The sequence below is a fragment of the Terrapene carolina genome, unplaced genomic scaffold (genome assembly GCF_002925995.2).
Source record: "Terrapene carolina triunguis isolate 2854851 unplaced genomic scaffold, T_m_triunguis-2.0 Scaffold95, whole genome shotgun sequence".
Taxonomy (NCBI): domain Eukaryota; kingdom Metazoa; phylum Chordata; order Testudines; family Emydidae; genus Terrapene; species Terrapene triunguis.
Genome location: NW_020664446.1, coordinates 21008008 through 21028542, shown reverse-complemented (window position 1 = coordinate 21028542; position 20535 = coordinate 21008008). Strand labels below are relative to the sequence as shown.

The 20535-nt window shown below is 47.1% G+C and overlaps 1 protein-coding gene across 3 annotated transcripts in view; it reads left to right on the top strand.

Moving 5' to 3' along the window:
- CTBP2 (C-terminal binding protein 2) overlaps nucleotides 1-20535 on the top strand; it is a 178250-nt gene that overhangs the window by 152238 nt on the left and 5477 nt on the right. For all 3 annotated transcript variants that reach the window (XM_024210656.3, XM_024210648.2, XM_026650901.2), the window contains 5 exons: nucleotides 7132-7338; nucleotides 13179-13393; nucleotides 13925-14055; nucleotides 15082-15209; nucleotides 16528-16645. In XM_024210656.3, the coding sequence (XP_024066424.1) occupies nucleotides 7132-7338; nucleotides 13179-13393; nucleotides 13925-14055; nucleotides 15082-15209; nucleotides 16528-16645 (799 nt within the window). The remainder of the gene's footprint in view (nucleotides 1-7131; nucleotides 7339-13178; nucleotides 13394-13924; nucleotides 14056-15081; nucleotides 15210-16527; nucleotides 16646-20535) is intronic.

The window sequence follows — 20535 nt, the reverse complement described above, 5'->3', positions numbered from 1 at the left end:
ACAATAGAGTTCATAGGAGCCATGATCAACTCTCGGTTGGTGAGAGCTCACCTGCTAGGGGGACAAGTGCCTGTCTGTTCAGTCAATGACAAGGGACTTCCAGTCGAACCTGGCAGCAATGGTGTGTACACGTCTGGGGCTGTTGGGTCACCTGTCATTGTGCATATACTGGATGCTGCTTGCAAGACTTCATCTGTGGCTCTTACAACTGTGATCTCCATCCAAGCATCACATGAACAAGAGAGTCACGTTCCCACCCAGGTTCTACAAGAGCCCACTTAATGGCTGAACCTAGAGAACGTATGAAAGCGTGTTCTTTTCTTGACCAGGTCCCACGATGATCTGAATGTCCTGGAGTTCAGGGACATCCAGTCAGCCTGCATGGCATTCCTATCTGTTCTCTGGGACCCTATGGTGCAGATGCACTACATCAACAAGTGTGGAGGTGTTGGGTCATCCCCTCTCTGCTAGGAAGCCATTAGACCTGGCGTCATCACCATGGGGTAATCCCATTGGCTCTTCATCTTCTAGGAATGAGCAACAACCTGGCAGACTTTTTAAGCAGGCACACAATAACCAACCTCGAGTGGTCTCTGCAGGTGTCCATTGCAGAGCTGATATTTCACCTACGGGGTATGCCACCGAGGACAACACTAAGTGCCTGAACTTCTGCTCTAGAGGGCATCTGAGCCTGGCCTCCTTACAGTGGTCTCCAGGTTTCCTATATGTCTTTCTCCTCAGTTCCCCTGATCCCCAGGGTGATACCCAAAATGAGAGGGAAGACGTCCATGCTGATGCTAATAGCTGCCTATTAGACAAGGCTATTTGGGCTGCCAGACCTCTTGAACATGTCCATTCAGCCCTGCATCCCTCTAGCAATCTTCCCGGACATGATATCTCAGAACCACAATCAGATATTGCAGCTAGACCCATAGTTGTTGCACCTGATGGCTTGGATGTTGGCTCCTTGAGCACTACTGACAGAGACTGTTATCAAGAGGTCCAAGATAGCCTCATACAAAGCAGGAAGCCATCTGCCAGGAAGACCTACTCCTCCATATGGAAACAGGTCTCCATATAGCCTATCCAGCATGCTCTGGGACCAGTTGAAGCTCCAGTACCAAAGATCCTCAATTATGTGTTGCACTTGAAACATTCTGGATTGACTCTTCATTCTCTCAGAGTTCACGTTGCAGCAGTATTGCTGTGTCATGTCAATACAGTTGTAGCCAACGGTATCCAGATTCCTCAAGGGACATCTGCATACTTACCCTCCTGTTGAAGACCTGACTCTTGCATGTTGTCTTAACACTGTCCTCCTGTTACTCATGGAGCTGTTGTCAGATTACTAACCACCCTTGCCCCAGGACTTGTGTATGTGTGTAAATAAAACTTTACCCTTAAGATGGTCTTTCTGGCCACTATCACATCGGCGTGGATAGGGAAGTCAGTGGAGTATTGTCTGGGTATATTCTATGAGTGATTTATTTTATTTACACTCATACATCAGTCCTGGGACAAGTGTGGTCAAACAGCATGCAGGGTAGTCCCATCTTCCAGGAATCTCAGCCCAACAACAATGTCTAGTTCCCAGGGAGCTGCTGTGCCTCAAGTATTGACTCCAGTCAGAGCCCAAGACAGAGAGCAAACTCTGCTGCATGTCACACAGCTCCCTTTCTCCTGAAGCTGCCTCTGCACACAGCCTTGCAAAACCCCAGACTAGCAACAGTGCATCGTGTCTTCCTAAGAGTCAAAACTTGTTCTTATCACCCACCCCACCCGGGAAAAAAAAAAAAAGATACCCGAAGATTATGTGTGGCAGCCTCCTGGTGATGCTCGCCATCACAATAATGTTGCATTCTTAACTAGGTTAAAGAGTCATAATAATATTGGCCATATTTGTGTGTTACAGAAATGTTAGTGAGCTGTTGCAAGCAGCATCGTGAATTGTTTTACCACTAATGGATACCATTAGCATATAAAATCAAACTGATATTTATGCCTTGCCAGATGAACACAGCTCTTTCAGGTTTGTTGATAGGCTGGTGTTAACATAATTCATCCCTTCAAAATCTTAGTAAAACTAAAGAAAATGCGTGCTCTTTGGAACAATCATTTTGAATTAGATACTTGGCTGAAGTGTTTATTTCAAAAATATGTTCATTTGGCTGTGGACTGTTGACACGTTGCTCACAGTTTGACTATAGTTTGCGTAGCTCCTGGGTGTTTTCTTTTAAAAATAAACAAAAGCTGTACAATTATTTACATTTGAAGACTTTAACTTCATATTACACCCTATGGGGCCTTACCCTACCCCTCCCTCAGCTCCATCTCCCCGTCAAGATGCACATTATACAGTGGGTGTAACACCTCTCAGCATTAATTAGAGTTACACATCCACTGAGAGCGATAGACATATAAATGCTTTAGGGCCTGATCCAGAACTCACTGAAGTCGGGGGAAGGACTCTCATTGACTTCAGTGGGCTTGGATTGGACCTTTACGTTGGCCAATATTACAAGATTTGCAGTACAAACATTTACTCCCAGAGGAAATCTGTGCCAAAAATTCTGCGCACAGTATTTTTAAAATTCTGCAAATTTTATTTGTCAATAAATAAATGTGGAGGCTGACACAGCGCAAGAGCCAGGCCTGCCTCAGAAACCCTCCAGGGCCCTGCTCCTCTGCACCAGGTGAGGGCAGGCAGGCTCAGGCCGGTAGGACCCAAGTGTAGAGGGGTCAGTGTGGGCAGATCCAGGTGTGGGATGAGGAGATTCTGTGTGGGACAATCTGAGTGTGGGCAGCTCAGAGGGGAGTCCAGGTGTGGCGGGGAGCTGGATGCCCAGGGGCTTGTTGGGGGGTTCCAGGTGCAGGGGCAGTGGGACTCTGCAGGGTGGGTGCAGGTGAAGGTAGTTGGGATTCTACAGGGAGCATGGGGGGGATAGGGGTAGCGGGGGGGTCTGGATGTAGGGGGCTCAGCAGGGGCATCCGGGTGCAGCTGGTTGGGGCTCAGTGGGGTGGGACTCTGGGTGTGGGGGACTTGTGGGTAGTCCAGGTGCAGAGGGGGATGGGGCTCATTGGGGTGGGGGTTAGAGTGTGGGGGGCTTGTAAGGGATGAGACTTTGCAGAGGGGGTCCAGGGCTCTGGATGCAGGGGGTGAGGCTCAGCTGGGTGGGGGACTGGGGGGTGTCCGGATGCATGGGGATTTGGTGGACGGGGGAGCAGCTCCCTGTACAGTGACCCCTCCCACCGTGGCTGAGAGGCAATGGAGGCAGGAAGCGGGGGAGGGGAGGGGGGGGGAGATGCGGAGCTTCCTGCAGTTGGGGGTGGGTCTGACCCAGCCCAAGTCACTCCTTGCAGGGACTTGCAGCTGAGCCAGGCACAAGGTAGGAGACACTGGTTGGGGCGTTCCCAGCCCCCTCTTCCCCTCCTCTCCGCAGTGACTTACCTCTCTGCCAGCAAACTCTATGGTACATTTTAGCATTGTCAATACAAAAATATGCAGCATGTTGAAAGTATGGGGGCAGAGTAAAAGAACATGTCTGCAGGGGGGTGCTGTACCAATTGCATGTTCCTGTGAATAGTTGAATGCAGAATTCCTCACCTGCTAGACTAGTCCTTAGAGCACCCAGGCCTTTGAGAGCAGGACTGAGCACACAATTGTAGGTCTTGCTGAGCTGGCTAATTCAGCAGTGTCAGCTCTAATGGGTGTCCTGATCCAGGCCTGCAGCCGTTACCTTAACAAAGGGGTTCTAGCGGTGTGAGAACTCTGCAAGCCCTGTACCTCAGCCTCACCTGCTCCATGCTGACAAGGCTGCAGACTGCACCAGAGCCCGCTCAGGGCTGCTGCTGCTGCTTCTCCTACATCCGTAGCCAGGAGTGACCCCTCCACCATGCAGGAGCGGGCTAGCTACCACTCTGCATCAGGCTACTTGAGACTGTCAAGTGATGGGAGAAGGAAGGTTTAGTGGGAGGTGAGAGCCTGCCCCTCCCTTGTATGGGGAGAGGAGGAACTTCCCCGTCCATCTGCCTCTCTTGCGATTACAGCTGTGTCCTCCCTCCCCCCTGTCACTTCAGCTGCTACAGGTTGCCCCACTGAGGCTATGTCCTAACTGCAGAGTTAACTGGAGTAACCTCTCGAGTTAGCCTAGCTCAAGTGAGAATGAAATAACACGCACGCTACAACCAGCCATTATGTTAGCAGCACGGAGTGGTTGTGTTAGTAGCTGATGAGCTGTTGTCTTGTCCCCCCGACGGACCAGCCAGCATGAGTTAAAAGCACCACAGCTCTGGAGTTAAGGGGTTGTGTGTGTGGATGGGACTCAAGTTAGGACAACATTTGTTATAACGAGGGTTCACTCTGCAGTGAAGACAAGCTTTGAGTGCCACACTGGGCTTTAATATTGCCCTTCCCCTCAGTTAATTTGTCCACTAGGCCTCACTTCTTAAATCTGTCCCTGTCAGGCAGGCCGGTGGCAGTGCACCGCCTACATGCACAAATAGCCCATAGATTCTTCTCACAAGGTAAGGACCAACGCGCAAATCCTTAAAGGTATAGTACATAGACGTTGCCCTGCTCAACACAGCAGTACTTAACCCTAGGCGGCTTGCTGCCGGGTGGAATGGTCAGTCTTGTGCTAGGCTCCCCATATAGTGCATAGGGAGAGCTAGACACCTAAGGAAGGAATTGGCAAGGGAGCCGCCTAAGCTAGCTGGGAGTGAAATCCCGAGGAAGGACTTGGGGCAAGGAGAAGAGCTTAGGCACCCAAGCGGCTGACCTGGTGCGGCTAGCTGCTGGGCGCCTCCCTCCATGTGGCAGTCCCAGCTGCGAACCCTCTCCTGGAGTGAGGCACCAAAGACAGGTCAGCTGCTTAGGTAGCCCATGGCCTGGCAGCGGAAACAAACTTTCTCTCTTCTGCTCGCGCTCTCCCACACTTGCTCTTGTCCCAGCTGTATTTTGTACGGGAGCTGTGCTGCCCCCATCGATCGGAGACCTGCATCCAGTCCTCCTGCTGTGGTGTGACAGGTGTGGCTTAATCATGCTCTGAGCACACCTACAGGACTTGGCCCTGCTGGTGAGATAGGCGTTCCCCTTCCCCTGCCCAATTTGAGACTCTGGCTTAGGGGCCTACAGGGTGTCAGCTTGAGCAAGGCCTCCAAGCTGCTCATTAGCTGTGGGGCAGCATCACCATTTAGGTGACTTTGCAAATGCCGACCAGCATTTGGAGGTGCCTCCAGGGTTAGGTGTCAGCTTTGAGAATATCAGTAATGCCTGAATGTGGACTTAGTCGCCTAAGAACCTTTAAGGATCTGGGCTGTAGGGATTTTCATATGAGTTTGCCTGAATAAGGACTGGGATTCAGACCCTTTACCACAAGATGGGGCTCCAAACCTTATGACTGCTCTTTCCAGGGAAAGGATTAAAAGGAATGCAGTCATGATGGTGGGTAAAACTCCCGAAAGTGCCAGATCCTCAAAGGTATTTCGGTGCCTAAATAGATTTCATTGAGAGTTAGCTGCTGAAATACCTTTGAGGATCTTGGCCTTGGGGTTTTAGGACCCTAAACTGCAATGACTTTCAATGAAATATAAGCTTCTAAACCACTTGGGCACTTTTAAAACTGTTACCCAAAATGGTTATTGACTCTCACATAGGCAAAAAAAGAGGGACTGATGCAAAAAATGTTCTCCCTTTGCCTGGGGTGATCCTGTGTCCCCGGGCCAGACTCATTGCAGAGAGGGAGAGTGAAGGACTGGGAAATCTCTGTTTTACCATTTAAACAATTCTCGTTATTTATCACCAAGGAGAGAGAAAAGGCTGCATAGAAAACACATGTGCAGTAAGAGCCTGGTTTTCAGGGCAGCTTAGCACATGTTTATACTGTTTTCCTGTTTCTAAGAGTGCTCAGCAAGTGCAATGGGAAATAGTGTGGTGGCCTGTTGGTATGGCGAGGGCAGGCTGCCCTGGGAATTTTTTTAAAAAATGTGACCCTTGGTGCAGACTTTTCTTCAGACATGTTTGTAAGAGCCCGAAGGATAAGTAGTCCTGGCAGGGTGCCAGAGATGGGGTGAGTCCCATCAGAGACAGAAATCACCCCAAATCTTCCCTCTATCTGGTGGTAGAATTTAAACCAGAAGCTCCCAAGGAACCCCTTCTTCCCACCCATCACTGTGCAATAATGTCATAACAGCCTCAATTAAGGACGGAATAGGATCAAAAAGGTTGAGTTTTTGTCCCGAGAACTACCAGCTGCATTGGCCAATATCGCTGCCCTGCTGTGGCCCGGTGGTGAGGTCCCACCAGTTTATTTGTGTGTGCGTGGCGGGACGCTTGCTCTGTATAGAAATGCAGCAGACTGACATTTCAGAGGTGAAAGGACTCTCATTGCAGCTTATAAAACCAGCCTTTGTGAAGGAACAATGGGCCTGGCTGGGACTTGCTTGCTTTGGAACTGCTTCACCCCTTCACTGCAGAAAATTAATACACTGATATGTTATATGCAGCTAAAGTAAAGAAAACAGATCAGTAACATTCCTGTTATAACTGTACTGCTGGTATTACATTTAAAAAGAACTTCTAATTGGTTCATTGGGGAAAAAATACTGTTTTATAAGTATCAAAATAGGATTCATTGTTAGCAATTAGGATTGCTTAAAATAAATGGAATCTTAGCTTTAAAAGGTGTCTTGAGTTTTTAGCTTAAAACCAGTCGGGAAAAAATCTACCTTGGGAAGTACAGTGTTTGGATACCTACCTAGAAGGCCTGCTTGCCTGATCCAGTATGCCAAGCATATGTTCTTATGTATGTTATTTCTTACGTAGTCCGCAGGCTGCAGCTGTGAGTTTGGTGCTTTGTGAAACAGCATATCGTAGTACAATTTCAAGGTGATATTGGGAGTTTGCCACAAAATTCCTTTCGCCATCATGTGATTTTTGAGCAGGTCCACCTACGTGCTGGGTTGGGAAATGGTCCGCTGATGGTATCAAGGAACATAGAAATGTTTCAGATCAGTTTCCTGGACATACAACAGTTTCATTAGTGAGCAGCCTGGAGATTTGCTGGTGTTTCCGTGACTAGATCGCGCAGCTCTAAGATTGTGATTTTGTTGGGTTTTTCCCCCCTTCTCCAGGGATTGCTGTCTGCAATATCCCATCAGCAGCTGTGGAAGAGACTGCAGATTCCACCATATGCCATGTCCTAAACCTCTACAGGCGGAACACGTGGCTGTATCAAGCACTGAGGGAAGGGACCCGGGTGCAGAGTGTGGAACAGATAAGGGAGGTGGCCTCAGGAGCAGCTCGGATCAGAGGAGAAACTCTCGGCCTCATTGGATTTGGTATGTTGGCAACTTTGTGGGACAAAATATCCAAAGCAGAGCCATCTGCTTTTGCAGTGATCTAATGGAATCTTGACCTTGGAGGAGTACGACTTTCAGGACTTCGATCAGGGATGGGCAACTGGTCGCCCGGGGGCTGCATCCCACTAAATAGATCATTTTATTTGGACCCCTGGTGTCCAACTTGGGGCAGGCAATCTGGTGGTATCAGGGCCAGGAAGGGGGCAGGGTGGCTGTGACATGATACTGTGGCGAGAGCCAACAGGCCGGAGTGGGGAGCCGGGCCCAGCCCCGGAGCAGAGGAGCCAATAGTGCGGCATAAATGCGGGGCAGGCTCCCTCCCTCAGGACCCTCTCAAAGGGTTGGAATGGATTTTGTGGCCCTCCACTACCTGAAAGTTCCCCATCCCTGACTTAAATCTTTTATATCAGCATAGCTTATTTTGCTACATTTACTGGACTGTGTACTACTGATCTGAGCACTTTTGTAGCGATACAGCTGCAGCCATGCTAGGGGTTCCACCAATTTAACAGTGTTTCTAAGCCACTATAGTTACGTGGGAAAAGAAGCCATGTGCCCTGATTTTCCGGCAAAGGAGCCTGTTCTTTTCCTGTTCAGAATTGTGAACCCAGCTTCCTCTGCGAAGAGGAAGCAGATTTCCAAGGCTGCCAGGACAGGACTTTGGTGAGCCCCATCTCCTCAGTGCTTTCGTAAGCCTCTCGTGCACTCTCCCTTTACCTAGGATTACCATATTTCCACAATCAAAAAAAGAGGACACGGGGGAGCCCCGCCCTATCCCCGCCCCCATCCACTTCCTCCCACTTCCCATCCCCTGACTGCCCCCCTCTGAACCCCAACCCCCCCGCTTCTTTTTCCCTGACTGCCCCCTCCTGAGAACCCCCCACCCTAACTGCCCCCCTAGGACCCTACCTGTCCCCTGACTGCCAAAACTAAAGCTAAACCAAAAACCCCACAAAACCCCCGCAGCAATGAGTCTTAGAGCCTGGGTCAACTGACGGGCTCACGGGGCTTGTGCTGTGGGGCTAAAAATAGGAGTGTAGACATTTGGGCTGGAGCCCAGGTTCTGAAACCCGGTGGGGGGGGGGGGGAGACAGTCTCAGAGCCCAGGCTCCAGTCCAGGATCGAACATCTACACTGCTGGTTTCAACCCTGCAGCGTGAGCCCTGCAAGCCTGAGACTCCCGGCCAGAGGGATTTTTTGCTGTGCAGACACCCTCTGTCTCTCAGACTATTGAAGTTTGATGGCCCTGTGTTAACGGCTGGTGTGCAATAAGACATTGCTGGTGTACGTCATGACAGTGTCTCGCTGCACGTTGGGCATGAGGCCAGACATTAAATGTCAGCGTGGAAGCATTGGCCAGTGGTTAGAGTACAAGGTTGATAGAAGATATATTCTAACAATATATAGCCTTTGTGTGATGCTGTTCCTCGTCACTGCCCATCACTAATGAATCCTGCCAGTACCCCTGGGATGCAGGTAGGTCGGCATTGTGCATTCTAATAACTGGGGAAAGTGAAGGAAAAAGAATAAGTAAGTTGTCCAGGTCACACCGCCAGAATTCCAGCTCAGGAGGCCTGGCGCCTAGCCCGGTGCTCAGACCCTGCCTGTCCTTTTATTGTATTGAAAAATCCCTCATTAAAGAAATAGAAGGGTACTGGTTAAAAGCTGTTTTACGAAGCTAACACCAGGCCCTAATGTAATGAAGTAGTTTTTCCATCTTCTTTCCCTGCAGAGAATGATTCCCTCTCCGTCCCAGCTCCTACTGCCTCTGGGCACTGCTCTCCCTCTGCGTGAGTGGGTCCCTCTCAGGGCCGGCTCTAGGATTTTTGCCGCCCCAAGCAAAAAAAAATTTGGCCGCCCCCCCCCCCCCCCCCCCCCCTCCGCCCCTTCCGAACCCCTTCCCCAAATCCCTGGCTCCGCCTCCTCCCCTCGTGGTGCCGCATTTCCCCCCCCCCCCATTGTTTCCTGTGGCCCCTCCTCCCCCCGCGACCTCCGCCTGCTCCGGAGTGGAGGTAAGCTAGGGCGGGGGAGCGCAGGAAGTAACCGGGGGGGGGGGCGCAGGAAGTAACGGGGGGGATAGAGGAACCGCTCCCCGCTCCAGCTCACCTCCGCTCCACCACCACCGCCGCCTCCCACTCTCCTGCTGCTAGGTAGTCAGGGTGTATATGGCCGGGGGAGCCCCCGAGCTCAGAAATTCTTCCCTGTGCAGCCCGGCCAGGTTCCAGAGCTAGAGGCTGGTCCTTGCACCCTGCACCCCATGCTGCTGTTCTCAAAATCAAAGAAAGGGCACCAAAATACAAGTTTGCCCAGGGTGCCATTTTCCCTAAGGCTGGCCCTGCCCTCCTGCATTTCTGTGACAGGAAGTGTGTCCTCTTGACTCAGGAGAAGAGCCGGAAGGAAATTTTCCAATGAAAATGTAGTAGGAAAATGCTAATTCATTGAACCCGAAATAGTTCATGGAAACAGCATCAGTGAAAATGAAAAGAATCCTATCAGGGTGCAGCCATGGAGTGGCTAAGGAAACAAATCTAAAAATAGCCATGTTGCCAGTGTTGCAGATGGGGGACATAGCAGCTGCATATGTATGGCCAGAAAGTTTGTACCTCTTTACCTGATGGCTTGCCACATGTTGCCAAGAGGAAGCTACAGCTCAACTAAGGCTGTGTGGAAGCTGCCCAGTTCTGGAGAAAAGCAAACCCCCTCCAGGCTCTGACCCAAAGGGAAAAAAACAGTTTAAACAGACAAAAGGTGGAACTTGGACAGGGAAGAAGGGGAAAAGCTATTGGCCATAGCTTGGCAGTGATTACTTGTTACATGCATCTTTGTGGGAACACAACTGGAATTGAAACATTTTAAAACACGACCATGGTTAAGCAGTTGAAACTGTCGTTAGAAAATCCACCATGAGGCTTGCCCCATGGTTGCTGTGAGCGTATGATACACGCTTCTGAGGTGACCATCTGTAGGCAGGGGACCCCAGCACAAGACCTGTGGAACACATTGCTGGGGATGTTGTGAAGGCCCAAACTATACCTGGGTTAAAAAAAGAATTAGATGAATTAGTGGAAGATAGGTCTATTAATGGCGGTTAGCCAAGGTGATCAGGGATGCAACCCCATGCCCCTGGTGTCCTAAGCCTCTAACTGCCAGAAGCTGGGATTGGATGCCGGGGGTGAATCGCTCGATAATTGCTCTCTTCTGTTTATTCTTTCTAAAGAATCTGACACCGGCCACTGTCGGCTACTGGGCTAGATGGCCCATTGGTCTGAGCCAGAACGGCCGTTCTGTTGTTGTTATTCCAGAGCCAGTGTAAGAATGCTGTTTGTATTGTACATCCCCCAGCATAAGTAGTCCACACCCAGGGCACTGAGCCGGGCTAGCCACATTATCACGGGTATTTCGGACAATGAGCCAATTGCATCCCTGCTGTAACTCTAGTGACTTCGGTGGTGCTACATGAGAGGTGAATTTGGCCCACTGTGTTCAGAAGCAGTTCGTTGGGAAAATAAAATATTCAGAAATGAGGCACTGGCCCCTGTCATGGGCTGCGTGAAAACAGAGGCACAGAATGGCTGGACTTGGTCTGGAAAATTCTTTCATTTTCCTCGCATCATAACACACTCAGGGCCTGCTCCTGTAACCACAGGCCCAAGCTTAGAGCTTGCTGCTGGAGGGAGGAGAAAGGCTCCAGCACACAATCACTCCTTGGAATTCCATCTCCTTCAGCTCGAGCCCCTCAGCATCACCTCGCCCCAGCCAAAAGGGGGCAGTAAAATGGCGGTGATAAAGCTCTGCTGTGTTGAGGAATGGGCCTGGTCTGTAGCCAGGGGATGCTTTGTATGAAGTACTCAGGTAAGGGCAGCTTCTCAGGCAGTCACAGCACAGGACTCACATAGCCTGATTCTAATGAGTACTTCAACATGAATGGACAGTGCCTGGTTATTTGGCTTTCTTTACATTGCCAGACAGACGAATGAGGAATGAAGGGGCATGTATTGATGTAGGACTTGGGTAGCCGAGTCCAGGCAATGACATTGAATAGGAACGACATTGTGGATAATGACCTGCTGATTGCACTGCAGCTGTCCCTCTTTATCAGAATAGCCTTATTAAACCTTTGCTTCAAAACCATGACAGTTGTCTTAGTCATGCCCAATTAAATAGCCATTCAGCAAGAGTATGGAAGAAAAAGCCTACAGCAAACAAGTTGCTCTTATAACTAGGGCTTTATTTTTTTGTGGGTGTTTTTTTTTTTTTTTTTGGCATTGTCTGCTTGAACAAAAGCACCTCATAAAGGATTTCATTTCTTAATACAGCTCCTCCTGGCCTGACCTGCTCAGAGAACACACAGAATGTGGCCCTACCCTGGTGGGGTTGTAGCTGCAAATTCTGACCTCAGAGCCGAGCGCTGCAGGGGTGCAGATAGTTACGTTTACTCAAACAGCAGCCTTTTAAATAACATGGCAAATGCTTAATGGACAGTCCTTTTACCACTATTGCTGCTTGTATTGTAAAGGTGCATTCTAGGCCTAGCCCTCTGCACGCTGTGCTGTATGGTTAGTGTTTGCCCTTCAGATAAGTCAACAGCTAGATAGTCGATCCTGAGCATTAAAGAGGCTTACAGATGTCACGGCTGCAGCAGGGAGAGGAGGCCTCAAAGGCAGGCGGTTTGTGTTACCGGCGCAGGGGAGCGTTACATGACACATTTGGTTACTTTTTTTGCTCTTTCTTAAGCCAAAGGCAGAATGAATTGAAGTGATGTAATCACCGGGTTCGGGGCTGAGGTTGCTGCAGACGGAAGTTTGGCATAAATGTGCCAGTGAGTGATGGGGAGGGAGAATGGGCAGTGCAGGGGGTTAGTGATAATATTTAGCCTTTTTCCTGCTCAAAGCACTTTACAGCCCTTGGTTAATGAATCTGTACAAATTAGAGGTGCAAAGTATCAGAGGGGTAGCCGTGTTAGTCTGGATCTGTAAAAAGCGACAGAGTCCTGTGGCACCTTATAGACTAACAGACGTATTGGAGCATAAGCTTTCATGGGTGAATACCCACTTCGTCAGATGCATCTGATGAAGTGGGTATTCACCCACAAAAGCTTATGCTCCAATACGTCTGTTAGTCTATAAGGTGCCACAGGACTCTTTGTCGCTTATTAGAGGTGCAGAATCTGATTCCGTCTGTGGCATTGGACTTCACTGGCCTGTCTCAAGTTTCAGAGCTTGGCTTCGAAGTTCCTGGCTACGTGTCTTCCATTGAGATCGCTAGCCCTGGCCTCGGCTCACATCCTCAGAACGCACCATGCCTCTTTAAGGAGAAATGCTTTTCATTACACTAGCTTTCCCCTCTGCACTTCTCATGTCAGCCACATGACCTAAGTACATTACAGGAGTATGGTACTAGTCTAGGCCCATAGGCACCTAAATAATTTGAGGATTGGGGCCTAACAGCCAATGGGAGCAGCATCAGGCCACAGGTCACCTCCTGGAAGAGTCCTAAGAGCTAAATAAGTGGGTATGTAGGTGTATTAGAGAAGTGGTGCAGGGAAACTTCTGTACCACCTGCCTGGCTTTAGTCACTGCTCATGTCATTCTTTCTTCCAAAAGCCCCGCACCTCAGCACCTCCTGACAAACAGATGTGGATAATAAATAAACGAGAGCGTGCAGAATCACTGCAGACTGAATGAATTTGCTGTGGCACAAGGAGAAAATACATGGGAGCAAATAGTGGCAGTAAATGGATCTTTTGCCTACTGAACATTGTTGTATAGATTCAGTGCTGCAGTGTCTTAACATCCTCTCTTCTTTTTCTTGATACGTAGGTCGCACTGCACAGGCAGTTGCAGTTCGAGCCAAGGCATTTGGATTCAGTGTGATATTTTACGACCCATATCTGCAGGATGGGATAGAAAGGTCTCTGGGCGTCCAGCGAGTCTACACACTCCAGGACCTGCTATATCAGAGTGACTGTGTATCGTTGCACTGTAACCTTAATGAACATAATCACCACCTTATCAATGACTTCACGATTAAGCAGGTAATTTATCTTTTCTATAAAAGAAAGAAGATCATTTTATGGTTCGTGCTGAAAACCCAGAACACTATCATAGTGATGATACCAGTGATGATTTTACCTTTGAGTAGTTAGTTACATCTGTCTCTTGCACATTAGGTGCCAGGTGATAGCAGGTAAGAGAGCCCCTTCATGCAGTTGCTAAGACAGAAACAGGAGCCTATTTTGTGTAACATTACAAACTAGAGCTTAGGCTTTTGAAATAAAAGCCTTTGTTAGTAAGCGAACACAAGAACCTCCTTGCTAGCTTGGAAGGTTTTCTTTTGGGGTTAATCCTACACTATGCAACCTTGCGTAGTCAATATGCAAAACATATGTGTTCAGAGGTAATCTTTTCAGCAAGGAAAATCTGCCTGTATTTACCATATAAAGTGTTCTGAGATTCTGCATACAGTGCTTGTACCTACTGTAGCATTTAAATCCATGTCATGAGAAGTGAGGAGTCATTGAATAACCATATTGAATATTCTCTTATTTCTTCCTGGCTTCCATCAGATGAGGCAGGGAGCATTCCTAGTAAACACAGCACGCGGTGGGCTTGTGGACGAGAAAGCCTTAACTCAAGCCCTGAAGGAAGGAAGGATACGAGGAGCAGCGCTTGATGTGCATGAATCAGAGCCATTTAGGTAAACAATGGGGTTTTTTTGTTTTGTTTTTAAATTAAAAGCTACCTATACATAGTGCAGTTAATTCACTTTTCATCTTACAGCTATTTTAGGGCTCACATTTATTCCCATTGACACCAGCTCCCGCGATTGGGCCCTGTGAATGTTGAGACTAGAATTCCTAGTGCTATGAAAGAGAAAACAGTAAGCATTGTTCTAGAACCAGTAATCCAAGGAAGTCTTGAGACCATTAATAATTTAAAATTTTGGTTTAAAAACAAAGTTGAAAAGGGACCGTGTCAGGTTAAAAGTCCTGTTTCACTACAGAGAATGCTCCACTGGACAATGAAAATAAACATGAAGATTTCACTTTCTGACACTAGCACAAATCTGCTACGTTTGCAGTGCAGACACTACAGGAGAATATTTGTTTATAAATGCAAATGAAAACTGTTACTGCAAATCACGGACATATTTCTGTTGACGGTTTTGAGAAAGCTTTCTCTTTATTTATATACGTATAACTCTATACAAACTTACAAACTCAAGTGCTTAAATGACCTGACCGTGTCTCTTCAAGTCTCCAGCGTTAGTGACTTTGCTCCTTCAGTCCATAGTGTAGGAGAAGAAACACTGCTGGAGCCAGATGAATTATGGTTGCTTCTAGAGAGACGCCCAGTCATTTATCTCCTCATTAATACTAGTGATGGAAGTATTAAAATCAGTCATCCAGCAGGTTTATAAAAGGCTGTCAAATCCACCTGCCCTTTTTATCACAACTGCTAATAAATTTTTCAGCACTGATGCAAAGTCCAAAATGCCCCCTGAAGCCCGGCACTAAAGTAGCATTTCAGCACCTCTTCCCCCAATGCCAGACACCACTCAACAGTTTCAGACCAGAGGGAGAACCCATGGTGTTCCATGTTCACTACATTTGCTGAGGCTGTAAATCATGTGGCTAGAGCAGAGTGGCTTGCATGTGAAGGAAGCTGGCCATTAGGTTGTCATGATTTGTAACTTTCACCCTGATTTTTCATATTTATATAGTTTTGCTCAAGGCCCATTGAAAGATGCTCCTAATTTAATTTGTACTCCGCACACTGCTTGGTACAGCGAGCAGGCATCCCTAGAGATGAGAGAGGCTGCTGCTACTGAAATCCGTCGCGCAATCACAGGTATCTAACTCTGTCTTTTTATCTTACGCATATTCTATTTAGCCTATGTTTATTTTGTAATAGACAGCATGAGTCAATGGATTGGACAAGGAGCCAGGAGCCCTGGTTTCTAAACCTGGCTTTACCAGAGTCGCTGTTACATTGGACAGTTCATATATGGCCCAATTGAAACGGGTGCTGAGCACCCACAGCTCTTACCGAAGTCAGTGGGCATTCATCATTACTCCCATTTTACCAGTGGGGAAGGTACCAAATCATGAACCTCTCCATGACTTGTGCGAAATGATCCTCACTCCCTTTGTGTAAAGCACTGTCGGCCGATAAGTGTTATTGGTATTGCACACAGTGCAGCTTTATGAACGGCGCAGCACGTGGCTGCCTGGCTGACACAGACCGTGTGTAAGTAGGGGTAATTTTAATCATTGCCACTTTTAAAGCAACAAACCAGGACTGTAGAAAAATAACCTTTGATGTCCTATGCTCTGATAAATCAGAATAATTGTGCAGTGACTGTCAGAGGGCTTTGGTGTCCCAAGGCCTCCAGGCACTTTAACCATAAAGCACTACATGTCCCAGCTAAACCCTCACAGTCACCATAGAGCAAAAAGGAAATGCCAGAGATCCAGCCCCCAACTTCCCTCGTGCCTTTAGAGCAGATAACACGAGCACATAATTGAGGAGACCAGGAGGGCTTGAGCCTTAGCCAGCCGTATTCCACCCAGTCATCGTAGTCACCCAGCATTGAAGAGAAGAAGGCTGTGCCACAGGAGCACCTGGTGTGGGCAGCGTACCAACCAATGTAACCTAGGGCAGCCATGAGGTTATACTGGCAAGTGAATTGGGAACCAGCCCTAGGTCAGAGGACTACAAGGGTAAAATAAAGCCACCTATGCCCCAAAACCTCACTCTGTGGGTCTTGCTGCAGTCACAGCTGAACTTGACCCAAGAATTGGGCCCATTATATATATATAACATTACAGCAAAACTTTGGCTCTCACACTTCATCTTGCAACGGAAGCTATTTATCTTAGGTGGTGCCAAAGCTTGTTGCCTAGATGCATCTCTGAAATCAGCAGAAAGTCAAGTTACAGGCTTTTCTTTTTTCCGCAATAGAGGCACAGTAGCCTGCTATGCTGAACTGCTATTCTGGCTCCAAAAACACTGCTGGGTTCTCCAAACCGTTCCACGCTGTTTGTGGAATGTGATTTTTCCTTCACACTAGCAATTGCAGTAGAAATCAGTAAACAGTAGCGCAATTGTATCTTGATAAGGCCATAAGTTGCTTAACACTTCTTTAACTTTAATAACTATATTCCAGGTCGCATCCCAGAAAGCCTAAGAAACTGCGTGAACAAGGAATTCTTTGTCACAACAGCCCCATGGTCAGTAATAGATCAGCAAGCACTTCATCCAGAGCTCAATGGTGCCACATACAGGTAAGATGGAGAAAAGTATTTTCACAGCTGTTTGATACAGACTGGAATTCCATATGCAGTGACAATGCTGCTAGTAACTATTGCTAAAAAAAATAACCTCTGTGGCTTTGACTAGGTAGAGGAACTGTGTGTGTAGTCATTCAGCAGGAGTTATCAGCACTGCTCAAGTTACTTATTCTATAGTGAGCTTAGTTTATTTTACACATTTATTCCATTGAGATATCACAGCAGCTGCTAACGATGCATCTCCATAAATGGCCCGTACACAGAATCTCTCTAGATTTGTTCTGTAGTTCTGTCGAAGGGCTTCAGGCAGTCTTAAGCTAATCTGTTTAATCTAGCCATTCATACCATGCTCATCACCGTGGCCTAAGAAGCGGATGGAAAACTTGAGACTCAGTGCATTATTCTTACTAAAAATACCCCCAAGACTTTCTATAAGGAGCTGTGGAGCTTTTGCAGAGCAGGGGGTGGAACAATCAGAAATACTTACAAATAAAAATATAGGCACTGTACAGGAAACAGCCTGTGCCTTTTATTCACAAAGACAGAAGTGTGCGGTTGGGGGTCCCAGGGGAGTGTATCTGGGGAGGAAGATGGGACTTGAGGCAAAGGCTCAGATGGGCACAGGATTTTGAGAGAGAAATACTCAGCAGAGGCTTTGCCATACTGCTTCTAATATCAGCACCATGCAGATCATGTTATACATTAGTACTCTGATATGTTGTTGGGATACTGTTGGGTCACATACTTAGGCCAAGATTTTCAGAGGTAAGAGGCTTAATGCTAGACTTTTAAATCCATATTTAGGCACCTAGATTTTCAACAGTGCTGAGCACCCAGCAGTTTCCATGAGGTTTTACAGTCTTGGTTTTAGGTGTATAGAAACAAGCTCTTACAAAACCCGAGGCCAGGAGGCCAAGATTTAAAAAAAAACTCCCTGTGTTTATTTTAAATTACTAGACATTCCCCTGCAGTGTTTGTAACCAGAATACTGCAGCATGGTGGTAGGGAATGAGAACTGGAAAATGAAACTGATTTCCCAATTTTCTTTGTCCAAACTGAGAGAAATGCAAAAAAAGTAATTCAATGTCATAAACAGCAGAAAGTAAATGAGGCTTTTAAAGTGCTTCCAGTTTCCGTGTAAGCTGGGTTTAGTAACTAAGGTTACTGTGTTTTATGAAGATACAATTTGACAGTGTCCCTGTTTAAGTGGATAATTCTACTGGAAGTAGGTATCTGAAGAATGAGATTAATTCTAGCTCATTCATCCTCCTCGCTTCTATAGGCCCTCCCGCAGCACACGTACTAAGGAACCCCCCTCAGCCAGATTATAAAATCCACATATGGGGCCAGATCCTGGCCTTTATTATAGCTGCTTTGCATATCACAATGGCACTTTGCTACTGAGTGGTTGGCCAAGGCTGTATATTATTCCATTATGGGCTACAGCTTAATTGTACTAGAAAATAGTATCAAAATAGAGTCGTTCATGTTTGTATTATTTTAAAAGGGGAGGCAATTAGAACAGTCAGTAAAATGTCCATAGCCAGTTGTGTAGTTAACTTATGCCACAGTAACCAAAGCGGGGAGGAAATGAAGGAGTAAAATAGTTTGCTTTTCAACTCTTTACAAAACGCTCATCATTAAGCATGAATGAGGCAGTTCAGACAACAGTGGTGTCATACACAGTACAAAACAAATGTTGAGATAGATTCCACTGTTGCCTGGAGTGACTCATTTTATTTGGACTATCTACAAAACTAGTCATGACTCTGTTGGAGAATATAGAATTTAGCATCAAAAAGTAACCAGAACGTTACATTTGGGCTGTCTCGTAATTGCATTGAGATGTGCCATATCAGAGTGCGTAACGTATTGTGCTTACAGGCTGTTGCTTTTGCTGTTTAACTTACACCATTTTTACAGTGTGTACCACACACACTGCTTATTGTGTAACACATTTAGATACCGTGAATCAGATATGTGTACTCTGAACATATGATGTACAGCACAGATTGCTAACAATATATTTTCATTGGTGTAGATCAGCCACTTTTGGAGTATGCTTGCCCACTGTAAAGTATGAGCGCATTTTTCAGGTGTAGCAGTAGAGGCCAGGATACCAGGTATTTTAATGAGATGCAACATGTGTGTGTCCACAGCGTGTGTTGGGTGAGTTGGTTTGTTTTTGCTCATGAGCAAAGTTAACATTTGAAGCCACAACTTGGAAAATGTGGCCAACATGGACCAAACTTTTTAGCACAGTTGGTCTAATTTAGGATCAAGATCCTTGTGCCAGTGGAACTAAGAAGTCATAATTGACAATGGCCTTTTCTTCCCCCATCAATTAGGATGAAACCATCTACTTCCCTTCTCACCTTCACCTCTGAGTTCCATGTAAGTCTAACCCTGCTCCTGAAATTTCTTACCCACATCTTTTCTTTTAGCCCTTGCCCTCTCCACTTCATACCGAAGCTACTATTAACTTCATCTGAATGGCTGCCTCTCCCTCCTCAGTCTCTTTGAGCTGTTGTCACTTCGTAGAGTCTGTTGCATCCCCCTCTTTTGCACTTTCCTTCTGGAACATACTCGGCTCTTCCCTTTGTGACTGCTCCTCTGATGGAAGGGACTTCATGCTTGGCCCTTGCTCCGGTTTTACACGTGTTTTTGATGCCTTAGTTTCAGCTCTCCCCTCCATACTGATGACTTACAGATCTTTCTCCATCAGACTCATCTTGTATTTCTTCCTAGCTGTCACATTTCCTTTGCAAGCTCAGAATCGGTTCTGCTCTCCATCTACATCTCTTCCTCTCTTTATTATGGTTGAAAATGCCACCACCCTCTAGCACCTAAGCTATCATCATGATTTTGCTTTTGCTGCCTCTCCCCACCTCAGGATTCGAGTGAGATCATGTCGTCTTTCTTTCCCTCTCTAACATCTCTCCTGTCCCCTCCATCTCTGATCCATGCCTTGGTTATCTCATCTTGTCTACTATAAACTCCACCAGTCTGCCCTCTGTGTTTATCACCGTATGCCCTGCCAGAGTATGACTGCATTATTGGCTCCTGCCCCTTTACCCCATCGTTCTTCTTCATACTAAGCTCAAGGTATTTGTCCTTGTCCTCTTTCAAGGTTCTGCATCATTCCCCCTCTGCATACATCTCATCTTACAAGCCCTATCGCTCGCTGTGTTCCTTCCTACTTTTAGCTTTGCACCATTTATTAGCCCCATGCCTGAACACAAACTGTGCTCTAGATCCTGGCTTCTGATACAGCCCCCCTACTACACTAGTTCAAATAAGACCGTAAAGCAGCCCTAATTAGACAGCCGAGGGGAATTCTAGGCAGCATGGAGAGGTTCTGGCAGGAGGCATGGTTAGTGCATTGCTACTTTCTAGAACCTGGCTGGCATAATAGCTGCTATCCCACAGTGAGCACAATACTCAGCAGCTCTCCCATCCAGGTGTAGCTGCAGTATGCTCCCTGCAGCCCAGAAATTCTCCTAAGCATTGCCAGCACCTATGTCAGCTAACCCAAAATTCCTCCCTCTAACATCCCTTGGCTCTTCCCTATAAATGCAGCCATTGAAATGTTTTTCTGGGCCTTTAAAGCAGTGTAAGCTTTTCCAACGTTCATGCCCCTGGAAAGGATTGAATTCAAAGGTATTTGCTACACCTGTCACATCTTACATGAAAAATACGCTGTTACCAGACTTTTATTCATCAGTCAGAGTTAAGAATATTTATGGCTAAAATTGTGTGTCCTCATGACCTTTGGCTGTCCCACAGATATACAGCCCATGTATATCAACTCCATAGCCACAGTAGAATACAAGCTGTGTGTTCAATTTATTACCTTCCCATGAAACATTTAGCTCCATAAGCAT